Below are 21,915 nucleotides of genomic sequence, written 5' to 3'. Positions count from 1 at the left end.
TCCAATACAGAGGGCAAATGTTTGTTAAAAACTTGCCAGATACTGATGAATATTTTAAAAATCAGAGTTTGGATAACTTTTTTAGTTAAAAGCTTAGAAAACACCACAATGAGATTACCACGTCACACCCACCAAGATGGTTACAATAAAATAACAACTGCTGGTGAGGATGTGAAGAAATTTGAACCTTCATACACTGCTGGTGGGGTTGGACAATAGTGTGGCCACTGTGGAAAGCAATCTGGCAGTTCCTCAAATAATTAAACATAGAGTTACCATATGACCCACCATTTCTACTCCTAGGTATTTACTTGAAAGACCTGAAAACAAGTACTCAAACAAGTACTTGTATAGGAATGTACCCAGCAGCACCGTCCACAATAATTGAAAGGTAGAATCAACCCAAATGTCCATCAATGGGTGAATGGGTAAACAAAATGCAGTCTATACATACCATGGGATATTATTCAGTCACGAAAAGAAATAAAGTACTGATATCTGCTACAACGTGGATGAACCTTAAAAACGTTATGCTAAGTGAAAGAAGCCAGACACAAAAGGCTACATATTTTATAATCCCAATTGTATGAAATGGGCAGAAGAGTCAAATCCATAAAGACAGAAACAGATTGGTGGTTGCTGGGGGCTGGGGGAGGAGAGACGAGTCGAGTGTCTGCTCAGTGGGCATGGAGTTGTCTTCAAGGGGGAAGAAAAGATTTTAGAACTAGATGGAGGTGTAGTTGCACAACAATATGGATGTACTAAATGCCACTGATTTGTACACTTTAAAATTGTTAATTTTATGTGCACTTCACCTCACTTAACAAAAAAAAGGTTTGAAACTAATGGCAACCTTCATATTATCAGTACACAGGTCAGTGTGCCTCACGTGTGTGTGTTACGTGCCGGTGAGTTGGCTCTGACTCCTGGCGACCCTACGAACGAGTGATGTCCTATCCTCAACAGCCCTGCTCAGCTCCTATAGGCTTGTGCCTATGGCTTCTTTTATGGAGTCAATACATCTCATATTTGGTCTTCCTCATGTCCTGTTGCCTTCTATTTTTTCCAGCATTATTGTCTTTTCCAAAGAACCCTGCCTTCTTATGATGTGCCTGAAGTGTTAATGCCCCTCACATAGGCATTAATAAATGTTTGATACATGAATGAATGAACTTGTCCATGGTCTACAATGCCCTGCTTGCCCAGGTGCCTGCGGACCTCCCCAGCCTCATTGTATACCAGGATCCCCCTTGCTCTCTGTTCTTCAGGCATACTGGCCTTTCCCTAGACCCTCCTAAGTGCTAGGCTTCAACCTGCCACAAGACCTTTGCACGGGCTCATTCCCCTGTCTGGAGTCCCTCACACTCCACCCCATTGCCCTGGTTAACTTTCCATCCAACTGCAGCTCTCAGCTTGACCATCACTGACCAGGCCGGAAAGGCCTTCACTGACCTCCTCGACTGGATCAGTTCCATCCTACACTCTCATAGCACCACGACTTTCCCTTCAGCTCACTCATCACCATCACACATTTTCATTTATCTGTGCTCTTCTTCTATTAACTCTGGTCTCCCCCGTTACACCATAAGTTTCATGAGGACTGAGAATGGGTCAGCGTGTCACCGAGGAGGGGACAGTTACTACTGTATCCCCACCCCCAAGCACAGTATCTGGCACATAGTATGTGCTCAATAAACATAATCAAGGGAAGGAGGGGGAGAGAGGAACATATCTACCCTTTTCATCTGTTTTCCTTTAGAAATCTATAAACATTATTTCTAACCAAATTAGTCATGGGGGTCCCTTGTATGCACACGTTGATTCCGACATATATGTATATTATAGAATCCCTTAGTTCTTAAAACCTGTCTCTGTGAAGCTCTGTTTCTCCATCCTCCAAGCAGGGTTTCCCAATGTTTGTTAGCAAGAAGTGGGAGATGAACTGTTACTTGTTATTAGGTGACTGTGGGTCAAATAAAGGGGACAGTACAGGAATCGTCTCTATGTATTCTGATTTCTCCCGCCGGTCTCCGACTCTGCATGGTCAGTTGTTCTTTATCTTTGTTGTTTGTCTCATCTTTGTCTTCTGGATCTGCTGCTTCCCCATCCTGCTGGCCTCTCCTATCCCTTCTGGCAATGCCTTAAGCTATCTCTGATTTCTCCCTCAGGTGTTTCTTCCATCGTCGTCCAATGGCCTCTCTATTCCTCTTCCTGCACCACAGGTACTAGACAGTAACCTAGACCAGTACCTGAAAATCTGAAAATTTCCAAAGGTGCAGCAGTGTTTTCTGCTGGAGTTAACAAAAGGTGCTAGTGGACCATCAATCACATGAAGAGAAAAGCCATGCACTTGAATTATCTACGTGCTGTACCAGAGAAGAAACTAGGATGAGAAGAAGATGTGACAGGTCCAGGACCTGCCACTGGAAAGGGATTGATGGACAGCCTGAGGGCTTCATTGTATTTCCAAGAGCTGAGTGTATTCAGTGGGTGTGTGCTCATCTTCCTGAACTAATCTATGCTAATTTCTTGATGAAAAATTCATACTGTCTTCCATGTTGCTAAGCAACCAGCCCAAACATGTCTACTATGCAAATCTCTCTGGAAGGCCCTGGGCTGCACCCAGTGCCTGAAGCCTGGTGGACGTAAGAGGAAGCAAAGAAATCCAAAGCTTTGGGAAAGGTTTCTGAAGCTCACCTGCAAGGATGCATATGTGTAGACACTTTTATGGCATATCGGGGAAAACACAGTGGCTCAAACAAAATTCTGACTAGTTTTTTCGCTAATTCCCAGCCTAGTAGTCAAAGTGGGGCCTCTAGAGCCAGACTTCCTAAATTTGATTCCCAGATCTGCCATTGAATAAATTATTCCATGTTTCTCTTTTCCCGTCTATAAAATGGAAACTATAATTATGCATATTTCACAGGGTCGTTGTGAAGATAACATTAATATGGTTAAAATGCTTAGAAAGTGCCTGGCACATATACAGAACTCACTAAATGTTAACTATACTATCATTATTATGTACTACTCTATGGAAATGGGATGTTTTTGTTTGTTTGTTTATGTGAATAGGAGGCTGCCAGCCCCAGCCGGGACATCGGCTGAACAATGAATCCTTTAAAGTGTGGGAATCCACGCAGGTCAGACCTTAGAGCAGTTCCGGGGGCAGCATTAGTTATTCATGGAACCTCCTGTGATCACTGAGGTACAGGGGACACCTTGGCACAGAAGCCAACCAGAACTGGAGAAAGTTCTACTCTGGGCTGAAAGTGGGGATCCCCTCCTAAGGGTTTCCCATGGCCCCCCAACCCCCCCGCCTTCCATATGGTAGCACTGTAGCATGCTTCATGGCAACTGCTGGCTTCATTGTTTGTCTCCCCACTTATCAGAAAGAACATATGCCCATCTTCTCACTGCTGTATCGCAGTGCCTAGCATTAACCTTTAATGCTCATTAATCTTTCATGAGTGAAATTATTCGCTAATGAAATGCAGCATCTGGGCTCTGATCGATCCTCACTCTGACAAGTATGAACTCAGACAAGTGATCCGAGAGGATGTTGCTCCAGTGATCCGAGGGAGAAGAGAACAGGCAGGAGGGTTGACAGGGCCACAAGGATGGTCTTGAGGCCCCAGTCCCAAGGAGGCAGTGGCCACAGGAGTAGCAGCAGAAAGCAGACCGGGCCAGGAAGGTAGTGCGTGAGGGACTACAAAAAAGATGGCCACATCTCCTGATTATGAACCCGAAGTCCTCCTGTCAATACATATCCTGGTTGATACTAAATTAGTGTTCACGAACATTATGTCACAATATGACAAATTCTAATAAAAACTTTACTGAAGTATAACTACCTAGAGAAAAGTACACAAATCATAAATGTAGAGCTGGCTGACTTTTCTTTCACAAAGTGAACACACCTGTGTAACCAGTGCCCACAACAAGAGGTGGAGCTTATTAAACAAAAACCCAGAAGCACTCTCCTCACCCCAGGCATGACCTGCCCCCAATAATAGCACCATCGATAAATCGGGCTTGATTTCAAAGCTCGTGGAAATGAAACCTTAACAGTAGGCACTTCTTTGTGTTTTCCCACTCTTATTCATGTTGTGTCACAATGGGACAATTTAATTCAAATATATTGAAGAGTTATCATGTGCCCAGCATCACACTAGATATTGTCAGGGATACATGAAAAAAGAAAGACACACTCCCTGAGCTGATGAGAAAAAGACTCCACGCTACATAATATATTGTTCGATACAAATTCAGCACTAATATTATTTCATAAAAACTTGGAATCCATCTATTAGTGTTTGCTACCATCTGAATGCTGTGTGTCCCCTGCCCTCAAAGTTCATATATGGAAACCTAACCTCCAGTGTGATGGTATCGGGAGGTAGGATCTTTGGAGGGTGATTAGGTCATGAGGATGGGGCCCTCATAAATGGGATTAGCGCCCTCATAAAAGCAGCCCAAGAGGGATCCCTTGCCCCTTCCACCATGTGAAGTAAAGTGAAAGGGGCCCTCGCTAGACATTGAATCTGCTGGAGCCTTGACCTTGGAACTTCCAGCCTCCAGCACTGTGAGAAACTATTTTCTGTTGTGTATAAGCTACCCAGTGTGTGCGATTTTGTTATAGCAGCCCAAACGGACTAAGACAGTGTTCCACTGAAAGCCACTTGGGTCTCCTCAACTCTGCAAGAAGGAGGGTAGGATTTTATAATCCGTTAGTAGGTGGAAATGGAGGCTAGTGAGGTGGATAGACGAGGCATAGTAACTACTGCTGAGGGGACAAGCAACTTTAAGAAAGCCTTTGACCCTATGTTAGCTTCAAGGTGACAGCACCTGGGGACCTCTGAGACACAGCTGAGAAAATTTACTTAAGGGTACACTGAGGTACATACCTTGTGGGGAGAAAAATCAGATGCTGAAACGAAAGTTTTCTGAACACAGGACCCCAACTCCTGCTATGTGTTGGGTGTCAGGGGTAATGAGCGATGGGAAAAGGGCAGTTCTCCCTGCTCACTCTTTAGTGATTTAGGCTAGCCAAAAAGAGGGTCTTCTCTGCAAAGACCCAGAAATGGGGTGAATGCAGACAAGGAAATTCAGGGGAAGGAACCAATAGGTCTGGCTGCCTCTCGCTAACAGATCCAGAGCAGCAGTGAAGGGAGGATGGTCACACACGCATCATTCTGTTCTCTTGCTCAAGCAGCCTGGTCACTGCATAATAACCAAGCTTCAAAGGTTGAGCGGAGGGCCGGCCGAGTGGTGCGTTGGTTAAGAGTTGGCTTGGGATGCCAGCTCCGAGAAGCAGGGCCCTGGTTCGGATCCCACATGTGGGCCAGTGACGCTGCATCCTCCACAGCTAAGATGGTGAACAACAACTCGACCTGGAGCTGGGCTGCTGTGAGTCGCTGGCGACGGCGTAGGCTGCAGCCCCTGCTGCAGTGGGCTGCCGTGAGCTACCGTGAGTGCCTGGCAGCGGGCGTGAGTGACTGACAGCCGGCTGAGCTGCCGAAAGCTGTGGCGGGCAGCCGTCCAACGGCAGGCGAGCGACTGTCTCACCCAGAAAGAGCACAATGATAATACCAACATGGGCCAGTGAAGCGACGCCCTCCACAACTAGACTGAAGAACAAAAGGACAGCAACTTGTCTGTTCTTCTCCCCTGATTCCCCAATAAAAATCTTTAAAAAAAAAAGTTGGCTGAAAACAGCCAGACCATGAGTGGGTGTCGTAGTGAGACTGAATTCCTTGTGTCCCCAACAGACTGCACGTGGGTGAGGGTTCTAAGGAGGCAGAATAAAGGGTCCAGGGTGTGTATTTCAGAAAAGCAAACAACTAGGAATTAAAGATGGCTGGAGGCATGAAAGGTGATGGATGACTGAGGGCTTCCACCCTCTACCACCTTCCACTTAGCAGATTCTGGACCTGTTTTATTCCATGGATTCCTTTAGCTGCCTGGAGAATCCTATGGACACTTCCTTCAAATGTTTGAAAAGTGGAAAATAAACGACATAAGACTACAATGGAACGTCTAAGAGAATCAACCTGTGAAATAGCTGTATGTGTGCCTCCTTATTCATTCATTAAATAGCAGGATCTAGCAGGGAGACTTAATAAGAGGCATGATTTAGAATTAGAGATAAGCATAAATGATACTGTGAGGTCTGTGGAGCAGCTGCAGTGTGCTCTGAAACTATCTGTGATTTCCCTCGGGGACAAAGTCACCGATATTGTTAATATAATGGTGTGTTGTTTATATTCTTACTCACAGGAAATGATAAGTTTCAGTTAGAAGTGAGTGAAAATAGTGACGTTAAGTTTTTTCTCTCCAAGACGGTGAACGCTTTAAATTCTATCTATAGACCCCTTGGGCAGGGGTGGAAGGGGTGGGGGAGGTGGGTCTATGGACCTCAGGTTAAGAACCCCTGGGAAAAACCTCAAAATTCTTTTCAAAATCACTACAAACTTCAACTTCATCCAAATATTTGGGGCCAGAAATCAGATTCCCAGGCATGCAAATCCAAGGGAATTTTCCAGCAACCACAACCAGTGACTTTCGGAGACACAGGTAGTCAGTCTGTATCCTGCAGACATCCCAGTTCTCAGTGGCTCCAGGAATCTAGAACCCTGTTCCCCAGCCCTCATGCCCTCTCTTCAAAGAACATCTTCAGAGAGCTTTCCCTGGCTCTTTTCCCTCCTCGTCAACACTCGCCATGTCCACCATCCTGCTGTCACCTGTCACCCCTAATACCACCTCCTTTACTTTCTTTGAAATGTCAGTTGTGTTGTCTTTTCTCTGCTTACTCTATCTGGGTCATGGCTAACTCAGTCTGAGCACAATGGCAGCCAAGCCAACACTGACATCTCAGCCTCAGCACATTCAGGCCTGTAGATTCAGCCCCAGGCTGCTCAAATCCTTGTCACCCAGGGAACTGGGTGAGGGAATGTGGATGGACAAGTCTCATGGATCCGCAAACATTTCCTGAGCCCTGCTGAGCTAGCACTGGGTTGCAAAGGCCTGGTGCATGCATGCACCTGTGAAGACATCACTCAGACAGTAATGCCACAGGGCTGGACACAGGGATGCCTTTATTGGTCAACAGTTTCCTATTGGGCACCTATTAGTTTCCAGGTACTGAGTGGGTGCTGGAAATAAATATACAAGAAAGCAGATAAGACCGATCACATCCACTTTTCACAACTGCTATAAAAGAATTTGGAAGAAACATATGGGGGAGGGGTGCTTTGCTAACATGTGGCAATAGGTAAAATCCTCCCCAAGGAGGTGAATTTAAACAGAAAGAGACTTAAAGGATAAGAAGGAGCCATCTGTGTGAAAAGCAGGAGGAAAACTGGAAGGGTTGGTGTCTTTAAGAAGGATCATAAACCCAGGGAGGCTGAGACTGCCAATGAAAGGAGGAACTGGCACGCGTTTAGTTGGAGAGGTAGACAGCTGCCAGATCAAGCAGATGGGGGAGTAGAATGGAATGGCTAATAGCACAGACTCCAGAATCAGATCAGCTTGTCTAGAATCTGGTTCTAAAACTTCTCTAGCTGTGTGACCTTGGGGAAGTCACTTACCCTCTCTGAACCTTAGCGTCTTCATCTTTAAGTTGGGATCACCATACATGATCTTCATTGAGTTGCTGAACGCATTAAGTGTAATGCACTTAGAATGGTGCCTGGTGCCTTACGTGCCATGTAAAGGTTTGTTATATTTGTTCGTTGCTCAATGAGAAAGTTGTGGAGGATTTTAAGCTGGGGAGAGGCACAGTCTGTAGGGCTTAACAGATTATTAGGCATTGTATGGGCTACTTACTGGTTGTCAATAAGACAGAGCTGGAAGAGATCCCAGAGGCATTCACATTAACACCTTCCCCAGGGGCTCTCTCTGAAAAGGGGAGGGGATGGTGCCTGTGAAAGGCAGAAGGGCTGGCCCTCAAGCGCACTGGGCTGGAGAGAAGTGGGAGGCAGCAGGCCACCACTTCTAGAGAAGGGCTCATCCGACTCTTTGTCACTGGGGAGCCCACTACTCCCATTTCCAGGCGATTCCAGTTTCCACATCCGCTGCCCCGCTGGTTCCTATTGCAGCCAGCGTCAATGTCACTTTTCTTGGATTCTAAGTGCCTCAAGGACAGCAGCCATTTCCTTCCACTCACACCATGCAGTGACTGACACAGGCCCCACACAACTGGGTCTCAGAGTTTTTGAATAATTGATTGGAAAAAGGAAGGTGGGATCACAGCATTTTAGTGCCACTCTCGGGACTATAAGCTCTTATCAGGAGTCCAGGGGGGCTTTGGAAGCCGTGAAGTCATGCCCCTGCCCAAGGCCAGCCTTCATCAAACACTCTAGCCAGACTCTTTCTCTCCGGTTCTCCAGAGGACATTTTGCTCTTCCCACCTCGGGACTGTTCACAGCCTATGTAGGGAGGTCCTTCCAAACCTCTTCCCAGACCCCTTCTACTGCACTGTACAATGGGGCACCACCCGTTTCCTACCCAAAGGGGCTCTGGGGACAAGCCAGTGCATGGGATAAAAGCCTTCCTGTCTTGAGGGACATCTGCAGGGACATCTTGGGAGAGGCCACAGCAAGCCCCTCTGGCTGGCTGGAGCTGAGGGCTGCTGGGAGAGGGCCAGGATCCTCAGGCCCTCCATATTCACCTGCCTCTCCAGACACCAGACACTCCCTGTCCAGCTCCAACGAGGACAGCAGCTCCAGCCCTCTGGGGTTTTGGTGGATCTCCCCCTTCTCAGCTGTGTCAGTGCTGTCCCTACACCAGTCCATAATGACCTCTTCCCCCACCTTCTCTTCTCATTCACAGTCCCCTCCCTCTTCACCCCAATTCTGCAAGCTTCTCATTCTCCACATGAGTCCGGGTCCTCTCAGCCTTCCCCAGTCTCCTCACAGCCCCCTCCCATATTCCCCTCTGAGTGCCTGATGCACGTTCTCCCCGCCCCCCAGCTCCCCTCTCCTCTCATTCCTCCCAGTCCCCGCCCCCCAGCTCTAATTCCCATCCCAGTCCCCTTTCCCATTCCCTTCCATCCCCTCCCTCTTAGCCCTCGCTGTCCTCTTTCCTTTCTCGTCCCCCAAGTCTCCCACTGACTAATTAAAGACCCCCACCCCCGCTTCCCGGACCCCTCCGCGGGTCCCGGAGCACGTCCGCTGTCCCCGCTCCCCGCCATGCTCTGTCTCGCCAAGAAGAACCGCGACGGCTCCCCGCACTCCCTGTTCCCCCTCGGCCGCTGCGGGGGAGACACCACCTCTCTCCCGGAAGCCGAGGGCGCCGCCCCGCTCACCTGTTGGGCTGGCCGGAGCACGCCAGGTCTTGCCTTCTCCGGGTCGGGGTCCCGGTCCCGCTGCAGCAGCCCCTTCTTGGGGTGCATGTGCCGGCACAGGCAGGTGACCCCGCACAGCGCGAGGATGCTGGTGGCCGTGCCCAGCGTGGCGCCCAGCGCGATCACGGGCACGGACAGCACCATGGTGCCTGCTCCCCGCGCGGGGCTCAGTCCCGCCGCAGCACACCTACCCCGCCCTGCCCGCCGCCCGCCGCCTGGCAGCTCCGAGCTCCGAGCGCGCCAGCAGCTCTCCCGCCGCCGGAGGGGCGGGGCGGGAGGGCGGCTGTGGGGACGTCAGAGGAGGGGGCCGGACCCAAGCTGGCTGGTGCACCCGCAGTACCACGTCAACGAGCACCCCTCCGCGTCAACACGTGACCAGACCCCCCAACCCAATAGGAGCCAGAGCTTTTCAGGTGGCAGGAACCTTAGGGTTGTCTCAGGCCCTTCTTCACGCTTTATGTAGGAAGACACTTGTGCCCAAGAAGGGCAGGTCACACTGCATTAGAGGGCAAACCAGGGCTTGAACCCAAGCCTGTGCCTCCGGCTGGGTAAGGGTCATTTTACCAGACTACTAACCCTTCGTTCACCCTCTCTGGCCCAGGAGTCTATAACATTGGATCCTCCGGGAGTGTTTGGTACAGACACACAAAGCTGGAGATGTCCCGTCTCCTGAACATGACAGGTGTTCACTACCAGGGAGAGGCAGGTGGCAGGTGAGAGGGAGCTGATGGGGTGTCAGGGGTTGGCACCATACCCACATCCTGGTGACGATGATTGCAATGGTTCTGTTTTATACCTGCATCTCTTTTAGCGTCCACCGGGTCATTCACCTTTACCACCTATTTTGATCTGCGGGAATTCTCATGTCCATTTACTGGTGAGGAAGCTGAGATTCAGTGGAGACGTGGGACGGCTAGAAAAATCCAGTCATTCTGAATCCAAACTCAGGTTTGCAGATTCCATGTCCACACCTCACACTCAGAGAAAGGACTTGTCTTAAAAGGACAAAGAGTTTCAAATGCAGCAGCCAGAGGTCCACACTTTGATTTTGAGAGTGGGAAAAAAATAAAAGAAGTATGCTAGAGGGAGGGGAAATTAGAATTCCAGGCATGAGGAGTATGGTCTTAGATCAGACAACGGAAAGTTTTGGTGTTTTTCATTATGTGGAGTATTTAATTCAGCAAGCGTTTGCTGCGAGCCGGCTGTGCTGTAGGGCTGCTGGGCACTTGTGAGAAGGGGTGTAGGTGATTCCATCCACGTCTTTCAATTTCTCATGAAGCTGATGACTCCCAAGTCTAAAACTGCCCCAGCCAGACCTTTCCTGCCCAGCTGCAGATGTGACCACCACCCAGTACCTCCCATGTTTCAGTTACCACCCCTGCCTAATAAGCCACCATCAGGATTAGGGGTGCCGACCCCCATACAGTTGAAAATCCTCATATAATTCCCCCAAACCTTAACTACTAATTGCCTACTATTGATCAAAAATTTTACCGATAATCAATTAACATACATTTTGTATGTTATTTGTATTCTATACTGTATTCTTACAATAAAGGGAGCTAGAGAAAGGAAAAGGCTACTAAGAAAATCATGAGAAAATACATTTACAGTATTTATTGGAAAAGCGCTGTGTATAAGTGGACGTGTGCAGTTCAAACCCACGTTGTTCAAGGGTGAACTGTGTTTTGTTACTTCTCATGATTTTGTGGGTTAACTGGGCTCAACCAGATGGTTTGCAGCAGTTACTGAGTGCCTGCTGTACGTATGCACCCATGGGTGGCTCTAAAGGTACTAGCTTGCTGGGTGAATCCACAGTCCCTGGGAGTGGCTGGGACTGCAGAGTGGCTGATGTCTTCTGGGACTGCGGTTAGCTGGGCTGGACTGTCCAAGATGGCGTGCCACATGGTGAGCAGTTGGTGCTAGCTGCCATCGGGAGCACAACTGCTCTGCCAACCAGTGCGCCTTGGTTGTCTGCCATGTGGCTGGAGCTTCTCACAACATGGCAGTCAGGTTCCAAGAGGAAGGAAACAGGAGCTGCCAGCTCTCTTGAGGCCTGGATTCCGATGTTCTAGAATATCGTTTCTTTGGTAAAAGCAGTAGTGTCTCTCTAATCCTTTCCCTACAGGACATCTGAAAAGGGTGTTTCTGACATGCAAAGCTGACACTGTCACATGCGAAAAGCCTTTAGAGATTCTCCAGCAATAAACCCAAGAGCTTCCAGTTAGATCCAAAGCTCACTGTGACGTGATCCCTGCTGATCCTTTCAGACTCACCTCTGCACACTCCCCAACATGCCCTCCAGCCCCAGCCATGCCCAGGGGCTGGGATTCATTCAGCAAGCTAGTACCTTAAGAGCCACCCATGGGTGAGTACAACAGGCACCCAGCCACTGCTGAAAGGGTGAATGACTTACATGATCATTTTGTGCAGGGCTTCCAGTGAGCTGGAAGGAATCCCATTTGCTAAATGAGCCCCGTTTACTTAAACTGACTCTTCCACAAGTATTTATTTTGCGTCTGGTGTATGCCAGGCGTATTTTCCTCCTGAGCCCCATTGGCTGCCAACTGTGGAGTCGAAGCGCCTCTGTCCCTGGTGGTAGACATTCTCTCTCATAAGAGCTTCCCTGGGAGGTTTTCTTGGCTCCCGGGTCTGGCAATGCAAAATGTTCTGGGGAAATAAGAGGTTTAATTAATGCTGTCAGTCCAGATCTCCCATGCCTGAGCTGCTCCCCTGGGAGACCTCAATGCCATGTAGCAGGATCCAGGGTAGCAGTGAGGGGAAGGATGAAGAACACTTAATATCAGACATTGTCTAATGAGGATCAGACACCTGCCATGTGGTCCACTGTTACTATGGTTACTGGGATGACAGCAGCTGCGGTGCCTTTCATCTTTAACAGGGAGAGGGACCCCAGCCCAAGAAGAGCAGCTTGCCTTTCATCTCTTTCACACACTTTGAACCAACGCAAGGCTAGGTTAGACCTCAGGAGATTTGAAACCCAGTTAAGTCATCAGGACTCTGGGTCACCTTGGCTACATCTCATCAAAGATGCAACTTTTGCTTCTTGGTTACTGATACCCAGGCAGCAGCCTTTAATGACAACTCTCTAAGAAAAGGCATTAGTGGGTTCCTTTGAAAAATGAGATCATCTCTATTGAGAAAGGCAGTTGACAGAGTCAGCTGAGTGGAACAATTGAGACAGCCTAAGGATGCGGCTTGTAAATAATTGGAAATGCTGGGGCCACCAGACTGCCAAGGACAGAGAGAACAGGCAGCCTGGGGGAGCTTCTGGAAGGCTGAAGATCTCTGAAGCTTCCCCAGCCTCTTTGATAAGATGTCACCGCTGTTATTTTGATCGATATTTTACTTGTTGGATGATTAAATAATATGAGTAATGACTCTGAATTTCTAAGGTATTGAAATGCTTTTATGTAAGAGAAAGTGTTTCAAAAATAAAAGGTTCTCTTATTTAGCAAACATTTATGGTAACTGCATATCGTGCTAGGCAGGAGGGAGGAAACTATACAAGCAGAACAGCTAAATTTTAACATTGGAAGGATTTCAGAGATCGCCTTTTGGAATCCTTTCATTCATTTTACCAATAGGGAAACTGAGGCCCAGAGAGATTGTGGCTTGCTAAAGGGTAGAAGGACTGAATGGCAGAGCTGGGAAGGTCTTGTAGGTCAGTGTAGATTAGGATCTGCTGCAGTAACAAGTAATCTCAAAAAATATTGAGGAATTAACTCAATAAAAGTACATCTTGCTCCGACCACAATTTAAGGAAGTTCACGTGACTCACATGGGCAGCCCATCTCCAATCGGTGGCTCAGGAATCTGAGCTTTTTCTGTCTTGTGACTCCTCTACTTCCAACCATGCAGAGTGCGTTGAAGACCACTTGTGACATTTCAGAGGCCATGACAGGAAACACAGTACATAGTTTTGATCCCATTGCATTGATCAGAATACGGTAACATGACAAATCTAATAAAAGAGATGGGAAAATTAAAAGGAGAAACATGACTAAGAGTCGTCTCTGCCACAGAAGCCAAAACTGAGGACTTCTTGTCTGTTACACATTTCGCTAACTCATTCATTAGTTCAACAAATTTTTTTAGTTTCTACCATGTACTAAGTACTGTTCTGGGTGCTGGAGTAAAGATGATAAGCAAAACCAGGCATGGTCCCTCTCACCATGGAGTTTACATTCCCCTGGAGAAGATGGACAATAATCATTCATCACAAAAACATATGGGAAATTACAACTGTGATACAAGCCAAGAAGGTCAGGTTCAGGGTTGGGATTTGATTTGTTCCAAGACACCAAGGAAGGCTTCCCAGAGGAAGTAGCAATTGGACTGAGGTCTAAAAGAGTAAAGTTAACTCAGCAAAAAAAGAAGAAAGAGTGTTCCAGGCAGTGAAAGGACCCTGGGGTGGAAATGCACAGTGGACATTAGGAAGCAGTGTGCTGGTCAGCCAGCTCCTTGGGAGAAAAAATATTAATGTTTAGCATTTGTTGATTTCTCTAGTGTAGACAAATTGACACCTCCATCAATTTCCAGCTACTAACAAATTCCTGACTATTTACCAAATGGCTCTGTGAGCTGGTAGGAGCCGGCTCCAGCACACAACTAGGGGCAACTCTGTGAGAAATGAGCCTGAAGTGAGATGCAGGGGCCAGACAATGGGGTCCGTAGGCCATAATGAAAGGCCATTAGGTATCTTTAGGCAGGAGACCATGATATGATCCGATACCTGTTTTGAAAAGATCCCTCTGGCTGCAGTACTGAATACAGATTGGAGAAGGACAAAGTGGGCGCTGGTGGACTAAAGAGGAAGTCACAGCATGCATCCAGGAGAGGAAAGCCAAGCTTTCCTCAAGACATGTGTAGCCATATGACTGGCTGAAATTGTTGATGGCACGAGATGAGGGCAGGCGTAGTGGGCAAGTCACTCTCTCTCTCCCTGCTGGCCCCCACTTTTCAGCTCTGTATTGTTGCTCTCTCATTTGATAAACTCTATGGTTTTCCAAGCTGGACCACTGCTAAATGAAGATTCCCCAAGCCCTGGGCCCTGCTGAAGGGGAGATGAGCAGGAGGAAACTGCCCCGGATAAGGGAGTAGAAGTCCTGGGCCCCTAGCAAGGTGATGCAGACCCTGGAGGGCTGAGGCAGTGGCAGCAGGGTAAGGAAGTAAGGCGCTTAGTCAAGGCCCAAGAGTGAGGCCCACTCTCAGGACCCCAGCTGCTGGCTCTGAGCAATTCTGGGGCCACATCTTAAGGCAGAAAGAAGAAAGGGGTGGGTCTGGGGGCCCCTGATGCAGAAACCCAAGTCTATAAAAGGTAGAGAAATATTCTAGAGTTGGAGCAAATTTCAGCATCACTTACTGAGCACTGCTAGTTGCCACCTGCCCTGGCAGGTCATTTTCAACAGCCCAGTAATTTTTCAAACCCCTGATTCCATCTTGGCATAGATGAAGTAACACATTCTGATTCTCAGAGGTAGAGCCCCTCAACTCCATCTAATTTCTTTTGGAGCTAGTCTACAGGCTCCCTTTCTCTCTGGGTTTCTAGAATATATGTCTGGAGAGTTTTGCTTGCCTGGTTGGGGGAAGATCAACACTTGGGCAGATGTGGTGCTTAACTTTATAGGGGTGCAGGTTGGGACATAGATCCCTCTGAGAATCTAACAAACTCTTCTTCAGACAAAGAATAGAGAATCTATTCAAACTCTTTTTCAGAAAAGAGTTTGAATGTAATATATGTGAAATTTTGTACGTGACCCTAAATTGTCCAAGGACCGTGTGACACCTTCTGGAAGTTCATGGACCCCAGATAAGGACTCTTGAGCATGATTGAAAGAGTGAACTTGCAATCAGAAGAAATGGGCTCACATCCCTTGTCTTTATGTGCACAGGGCTGCATGGTCCATTGGCAAGGAACCTAAATTTTTCTGAGCCTTAATTTCCTTATCTGTAAAATGGGGATGATCATCTCTACTTCATGGAGAGGCAGTCAGGATGACCTAAAGCATAGTGCTGTGTACATAATAGAGGATGCTCAACTAATGTTAACTTAAGAGTTAGAATGAGCCCATATGTTTCAGAGGCAGTTTAGCTTAGTGAGAAGAGCAGGTATTGAAGTCCCATAGGTGTGTGTTAGTCTAGCTCCGTTGTTTATCAGCTGAGAGACCCTGGGTAGGATGGATAGTCAGCTTAACCTACTTGGGCTTAGTTTCTTCATATGTAAAAAGGGTGTGTTATATTGTTTGCAAATATGGCTGTAATTATCCCCTTCCTGTGTCCATATCCCTTGCAATATTATGACTTTACCAAGAGGTGTGTGTACGGGGAAGGGTCTATTGCTTTACCCCTTAATGTGGGCTAGCCTTGTGACTTGATTTAGCTAGTAGACTGAGGTGGAAGTGACGCTGTGTCAATTCTGAGACTAGGCCTGAAGAGGTTAGATACTTCTACTCTCTGTCATGGAATCCTGCCCAGCCACCATGTGAAGGAGCCCAGGCCAGCCTACTGGAGAACAAGAGATCAAGTGGCCCATTGTCTCCATCACCCCAGCCCACAGCTATCAATTCCCAGAAGCAGAGCTGTGCAGCTGACTGGCAGACACATGACCAAACCCAGCTGACACTAGAAGAACCACCCAAAGTGCCAACCACAGAACTATGAATGAAATTAAAATCATGAGTCATTTTAAGCCACTAAGTTTTGGAGCATTTGTTACACATTGAGAGCTAAGTGATTAACAGAGACAAATGGTAACTGGTGTTCTAGCCCTCACAGGATTACTGTGAGGGTATGTCAGACACCCAGCACAGGGCCTGGTGCACAGAAGTTGCACAATAAATGGCTTTGATTATTGTTCCACGTTCCCAATGGTAGCCTTACCAAGAACTTCCAGCAATGCTCGATGGGCACACTAGCGCATTAATAATCGTGTAAGAATCAATCTTGGGGACCCCAACACTTAAGAAGGGTACAGTAGTAGCTCTCTGACCCAACCTCCCATGGACCAATTTTCCAGACTGGTGGAAGCTCTCCACTCTTTCTGGAAAACTTGCCATCTGATGCCCACAGCCTGATGAAGCCTCGTGGCCAGCAGGCCCCTCTCTAGCTGCCCTCAACCTTCCTCCTCTTCCAGTTAAGTCATGTATTCACTTAGGGTTGGTTGTGTTGGTCTCCTCCATATCTTTTTATGTCAGAAAATCTCACTATTGAATTATATATTTTAATTAATATGTCAACTAATGAAATGCGAAGGAGAGCTAGTTCTATGAAAATTAAGGTGAGTGCTTGGAAAGACCCATAAAGGTCAGTGGCTTTTAGAATTTCTGTTAAAATAGGTGTGAGCAAGTTGTCTATGAAAGGTTGGGGAAAATCATGAAATTCTAGGATCTTGCCATCAGATTGCTAGGCAAGTGTTCCTAAGTTCTTCCTCCATTGTAAAGAAAGCAAGGCTGGATATCACAGAGGATGCATCGTCGTGTGTACAAATGGAAATGGTGTTAACATTTATGATGTGCTCCCTACATATCAGGCAGGGCTCTGAGCATTTTGGCTGTGCTAATGTGTTTAATAAACTTTAAGAAAGATGAGACAGAGTTCTGATCAGCAAACGGTGGGAAAATAATGACAACTTTGATTTAGGTTAGAAAAAAATGCTTAAGGTATGTGCATGTGTGTGCATGTGATTTTTAATTTTTTACTGAAGTCTAACATACAGGTTAAACGTGCACAGATCATCACTAGAGTTAGTGAATCTTCACATAGTGAACACACCTGTCTATCCAGCACCCAGATCATAAAGCAGGACAGTGCTCACACCCCAGGAATTCTCCATGCATTGTTTTCTAGGATTCTCCATTTTAACCAGAATTTTTACATTGGCTGAGTTGCCCTGGTTCTCCTAGCATCAGACTGAAGCAAGCTTCCCTGGCGATGCTCCTCTAGGGCTGAAAAAAGGACCCTACTGTGCTCCTGTCGGGGTAAGTGGGAGGATGCTGTTACCTAGAGGATGGAGGGGGAAATGGAACCTCTCCTCCAGGTCTTTACTCCAAATTCATGGTCTTTGTCTATAGGGCTGTCTTTCTCTGCTCACCTTGTCTAAAATGACCAGCCCTCTGCCCTTTGCCCCGTCACTCCCTGTTTCCTTTTATTGCCTTACTTTTGTATTTAATAGTCCACATAATTTCCTTTACCTGTCTTGTCTTGGTGGTGGCCTGAGTCTCCCTTTTAGAATACAGGCCCTAGGAAGGCAGGGATATAGGTCTGTGTCACCCACGATTATTCCCAGCCCTAGAACAGTGCCCAGCACATAATAGCACCTCAGTAAGTATGTCGGGTGTACAGACAGGAGCCCTGGCCCTGCTCCACAGCCTGCCTTGTGGGCCTTCACCCAGCCCATGAGGCCTTGCTGTACCCTCATGCACAGCCCCTTTGCAAGCTCCCTCCACCACTGCCACTCCCAACCCTATGCCCACCTAACGGGAAGCCACTGTACTGTTTAAACTGTGCCAGGGCTGGGGAGAGTGACAGGAGCCATGGCTGGGGCCCTTGCACACCCTGGTGTGTCATAGCCGGTGGTCATGCAAGCTGGAAAGTAGTACTGTGCAGCAGTCAAGCCAGAGTGCTGTGGCACCAGTCTGCCTGGAGTAAATCCGGGTCCTCGCAGGGTCTGGCTGGGTGTCTGTGGCAAAGCGGTTTACTCTTGGGGAAGCTCAGTGTTGCCATCTATCAATGAACAGAATTAAGTACTATACTAGGTGTGAAGTGAACGGCTTAACGTCTGGCAGGTGGTAAGTGCTGGATTGTTGGGAATTACTATCATTAGTTTGAAATGTCATGGCTGAAAGGGAAATTGGAGGTCATATGGTCTAGGAGAAGCCTTTCTTATGGTTGTTATTGAGAAACATTTTCCCCTCACAGTGTTTGTGGAAATTTGACTTGTAAACAAAAGGCAAGCTGCTCTGGTGGAAGGGAGAGTGCGGACAAGTCACCTGGGGCCCCGTTATCACCAAGCTGCCCTCTCCTGACGTTACACACCACGCACCTGTAAGGAGTTTCAAAGCCCTGAGCACTCCTGGAGCTACTGATGGTGGTCAGCACTCTCATTTTAAAGCTACTGATGGTGGTCAGCACTCTCATTTTAAAACTACTGATGGTAGTCAGCACTCTCATTTTAAAGCTGGGGGCACCAAGGTTCAGAGAAGAGAAGGGCCTTGCCCAGGTCACACCAATGTTGTTGCCAAGCTGGGCTGAGCGTCCAGACTTCTCTCTGCTGCTGCCCAGACCTTCCGCAGGGTTATTACTTGGCTGGGTAATGAAGAGCCTAAGAGGCTGTCATGAGGGATGGCCTCCTTTCCCCTCACTCAAAGTGCAGTGCGCTTTCAGGTGGAGCAGGGGACTTTTGGAAGGACACCACTGCACACTGGAGAAGTCTCAGAGGTGAAATTGAAGAGCTCTGCAGACAAAACTAAGTCCATTCTGGTGTCACAAAGCAAAGACACCAGAGGGAGTTGGGGTTATTATTGAGGAAACCAAATCGAAAAGTCAGTGAAAGTACTTTGAAGATTGCTAAGTGCTCAATAAATGACAAGATGTTTATCGTCATCAATAGCATCATGACACTTTATATTAATCAATAGGCTTGCAAGTGACTCTAATTAGGAGGAAAAAAATTCATGCTATGATAAAACAGCATGAATAAAAATTACAGGATGCCAATGTCTGGGTCCCACCACTAGAGAGGCTGATTCAGCGTCACTGGTTCGGAACTCAGCTACTCAATAGCTGTGGCCAGCTGCTTAATTTCTCTTAAGCCTCAGTTTCCTTACCTGAAATATGGGGCAAGGATGGTTAATATTGGGGTTGTCATTTTGCAGGGAATAAAATAATGTTAATGGCAGCAAAATAATGTTAGCTCTGATTAGCTGGGTCCTGATGGCAAACATTGGAACCCAGAGCTTGTCTAATACCCTCTTGTAGGGAAAGTGCCAAGCGAGCAGTTTCCAAGCTCTCGACCTCACCTGGAAGGGTGCTGGCATGGTTATTAGATGGCCGTCAGCTGTGACTAGTTGCCATCAGCTGTGACTAGTTGCCATCAGCTGTGACTGGTAGGCCATCGGCTGTGACCAGTTGGCCATTAGCCACTACTGTTTTGTATATAACTGCGTTAGCAAGCGTGGATGTTATGGGTTGTGTGGACCCTATTTCCTGTGTCTCACCCAGCTGCCAGCAAGACTGTGACAGCAGGAAGACCCCTCGCTGGGGTATTGGTGGATGTTTGCTTCTCATGTCTCCACCGGCTGCCATCGAGAATATAGTGGCATGAACCCCCTATCTGTGGCTCTGTTGTTGTTCCTTTTCGGCTTCACCGGACCCTACGTTCATCTGCTGGGAGCTGAGCCCCGGCATGACACTGGGCGCGACACCTCTCTATGGTGAGCCTCATGTTAAATGTATTGTTGGGGGCGAGGGGACGGTGTATGTGCGTGCATGTGTATGTGGGTGCACATGCACACGTGTGTCTCCCCAGTTCCGTGGTTGTCAACGGGGCAGTTTTGCCCTCCGGGGGACATCTGGCAATGTCTATAGAAAGTTTTGGTGTTCACAGTTGGGAGAGGGGGCGGTGCTAGTGGCATCTAACTGGTAAAGGGCAGAGATGCTGCTAAAGATCCTACAATGCGCAGGACAACCTCCATTCTCCAATAAAAAAATTATCCAGCCCCAAATATCAATCGTGCTGAGGTGAAGAACCCCTCTCCTTGTTCGAATAGAAGCTCTATGAGGACAGAGATGCTGCTCCTGTTCACTGCGGCGTCCCCGACCACAGCCGAGCGCTTGGCCCACAACAAATACTTACTGAACGAATGACATAAATGAAGGACAGTCCAGGTTCTCAGGGTAGAGATGTCGGTGGAGCTGGGTGAGCATATGGTTTGGTTGCAGACCTGTTCTCCTGCCTCAAAAGTCACCAAGCCCAGGAGAAAGAGTCACAAGCCTGGACGGGGTAGAGGGGTGGGTTAGGGTGAGCTCTGGGAAGCAGGGTCTCTCTGAGGGCGGGATGGTGAATCGCAGGTTCATGCAGTCTGCACCGGGCATTCCTTTCCGGGACAGTCATCAGAAAACTCTCATGCAGCAGCCATCAAGTGCAGAGATTCCCCCTAGTGTGTCCTGGAGCTCTCTTGACTGCAGGCACCTGGGAGACCTCAGCCAGGTTATTCTGTTACTAGTGATTTTGGGTCATCCTGGTGGGGGCTGGAGGTGGCACTAAGGTTGCTTTGCAAGGCACTTAGGGCAAACCCTCTAGAGTCTGCCAATTCTAGCAATTCCCCAGGTTCTTTTTGTGTGTGTGATTATTTCCTGCCCTGTAAAGTGCTACCTTCCAGCATTTCTGCAATTTTGAGAAGAAGAGAATCCACATCAGCAACCAGCAAATTCCAACAACCCCCTAACTCTGGCCCAGCATCCATTTTGTGGAAACAAGCAGAGAGAGGGCCTGGATCCCCCAAACCCTGTCTCCCTTTCTCATTTCCTGTTCTTCCCACAGAGCAGTGAAACCCAGTACACTGTTAGGACTCAAGGCAGAGATGTGGGGTGCTGTCCTTGGATACCACACCTTCATGAGCCTCCTCCCAAGGCCGTATCACGGCGGTTGCTGGAGAGGCCTTGTAAGTGAGGCCCAGAGCATCATCCAGCCCAATAATGGCAGGGGAGGAGGAGTTTCATGCTGGTAATGGGGTCCCACTCGAGCTTTTCCAGGGGTGCAGGTCTGAGCTGGTACCTCTACACTTTGGGAAGTACAAAGTGAGCTTTGAGATCAAGCTATGCATGCATTTGAAAAAATGTTTAAAGTACTAAATTTAATTTTACTTGACTTTAACAGAAGAGAATCGGAGGTTATGCTCAATGAATTTCTGAACTTCAGATAAATGCTCTCCTCTATAAGATATTAATTTAGAAGACTTTTTAAGATGAAAAATTAAGAGTGTGGAAAAGTTAGTCATTATAGTTAGGGTTTTTTTTAACTCCATGTTTTAATTTGAAGCAAAATAGATCAGTGCCCTTCTGAGAGGAGGAAATTAGCACCATTGATAATGGCCACACCTTCCTTCCCCCACCTCTGAATATTATTATTTTGTCCAGATTTGGATAAAGCATTGACATCATCTTCTGACATCACCACGGCTTTTGTGACAAGTTGTTTACCACGTTGTTCATCCTTTCTTCCCGCACACAATTGGATTACACTCCCAGCCTCCTTTGCAAGCGGATGCTCGTGAGCTCTAGGTCAGTGGTTCTCAACCTTCCTAATGCCGCGACCCCTTCATCCAGTTCCTCATGTTGTGGTGACCCCCAACCATAAAATTATTTTCATTGCTACTCTATATAACTGTAATTTTGCTACTGTTATGAATCATAATGTAAATATCTTTTTGTTTTCCGATGGTCTTAGGCAACCCCTGTGAAAGGGTCGTTCAAACCCCAAAAGGGTCGCGACCCACAGGTTGAGAACCGCTGCTCTAGGTGATGGCCCATAAGCAGAAGTGCTGTGT

At 47.6% G+C, this 21,915-nt stretch overlaps 1 protein-coding gene across 1 annotated transcript in view; it reads right to left on the bottom strand.

The window, feature by feature from the left end:
- Positions 1-9,628, bottom strand: part of SYT13 (synaptotagmin 13) — a 42,010-nt gene extending 32,382 nt beyond the window's left edge. The window contains exon 1 of the mRNA XM_019659982.1: positions 9,308-9,628. Coding sequence (XP_019515527.1) covers positions 9,308-9,490 — 183 coding nt within the window. The 5' untranslated portion in view covers positions 9,491-9,628. The remainder of the gene's footprint in view (positions 1-9,307) is intronic.
- Positions 9,629-21,915: the final 12,287 nt, after the last annotated feature.

Source organism: Hipposideros armiger, unplaced genomic scaffold (genome assembly GCF_001890085.2).
Source record: "Hipposideros armiger isolate ML-2016 unplaced genomic scaffold, ASM189008v1 scaffold_309, whole genome shotgun sequence".
In the NCBI taxonomy this organism is placed as follows: domain Eukaryota; kingdom Metazoa; phylum Chordata; class Mammalia; order Chiroptera; family Hipposideridae; genus Hipposideros; species Hipposideros armiger.
The sequence above is the reverse complement of the archived record's forward strand: the minus strand, read 5'-3'. Positions and strand labels throughout refer to the sequence as shown.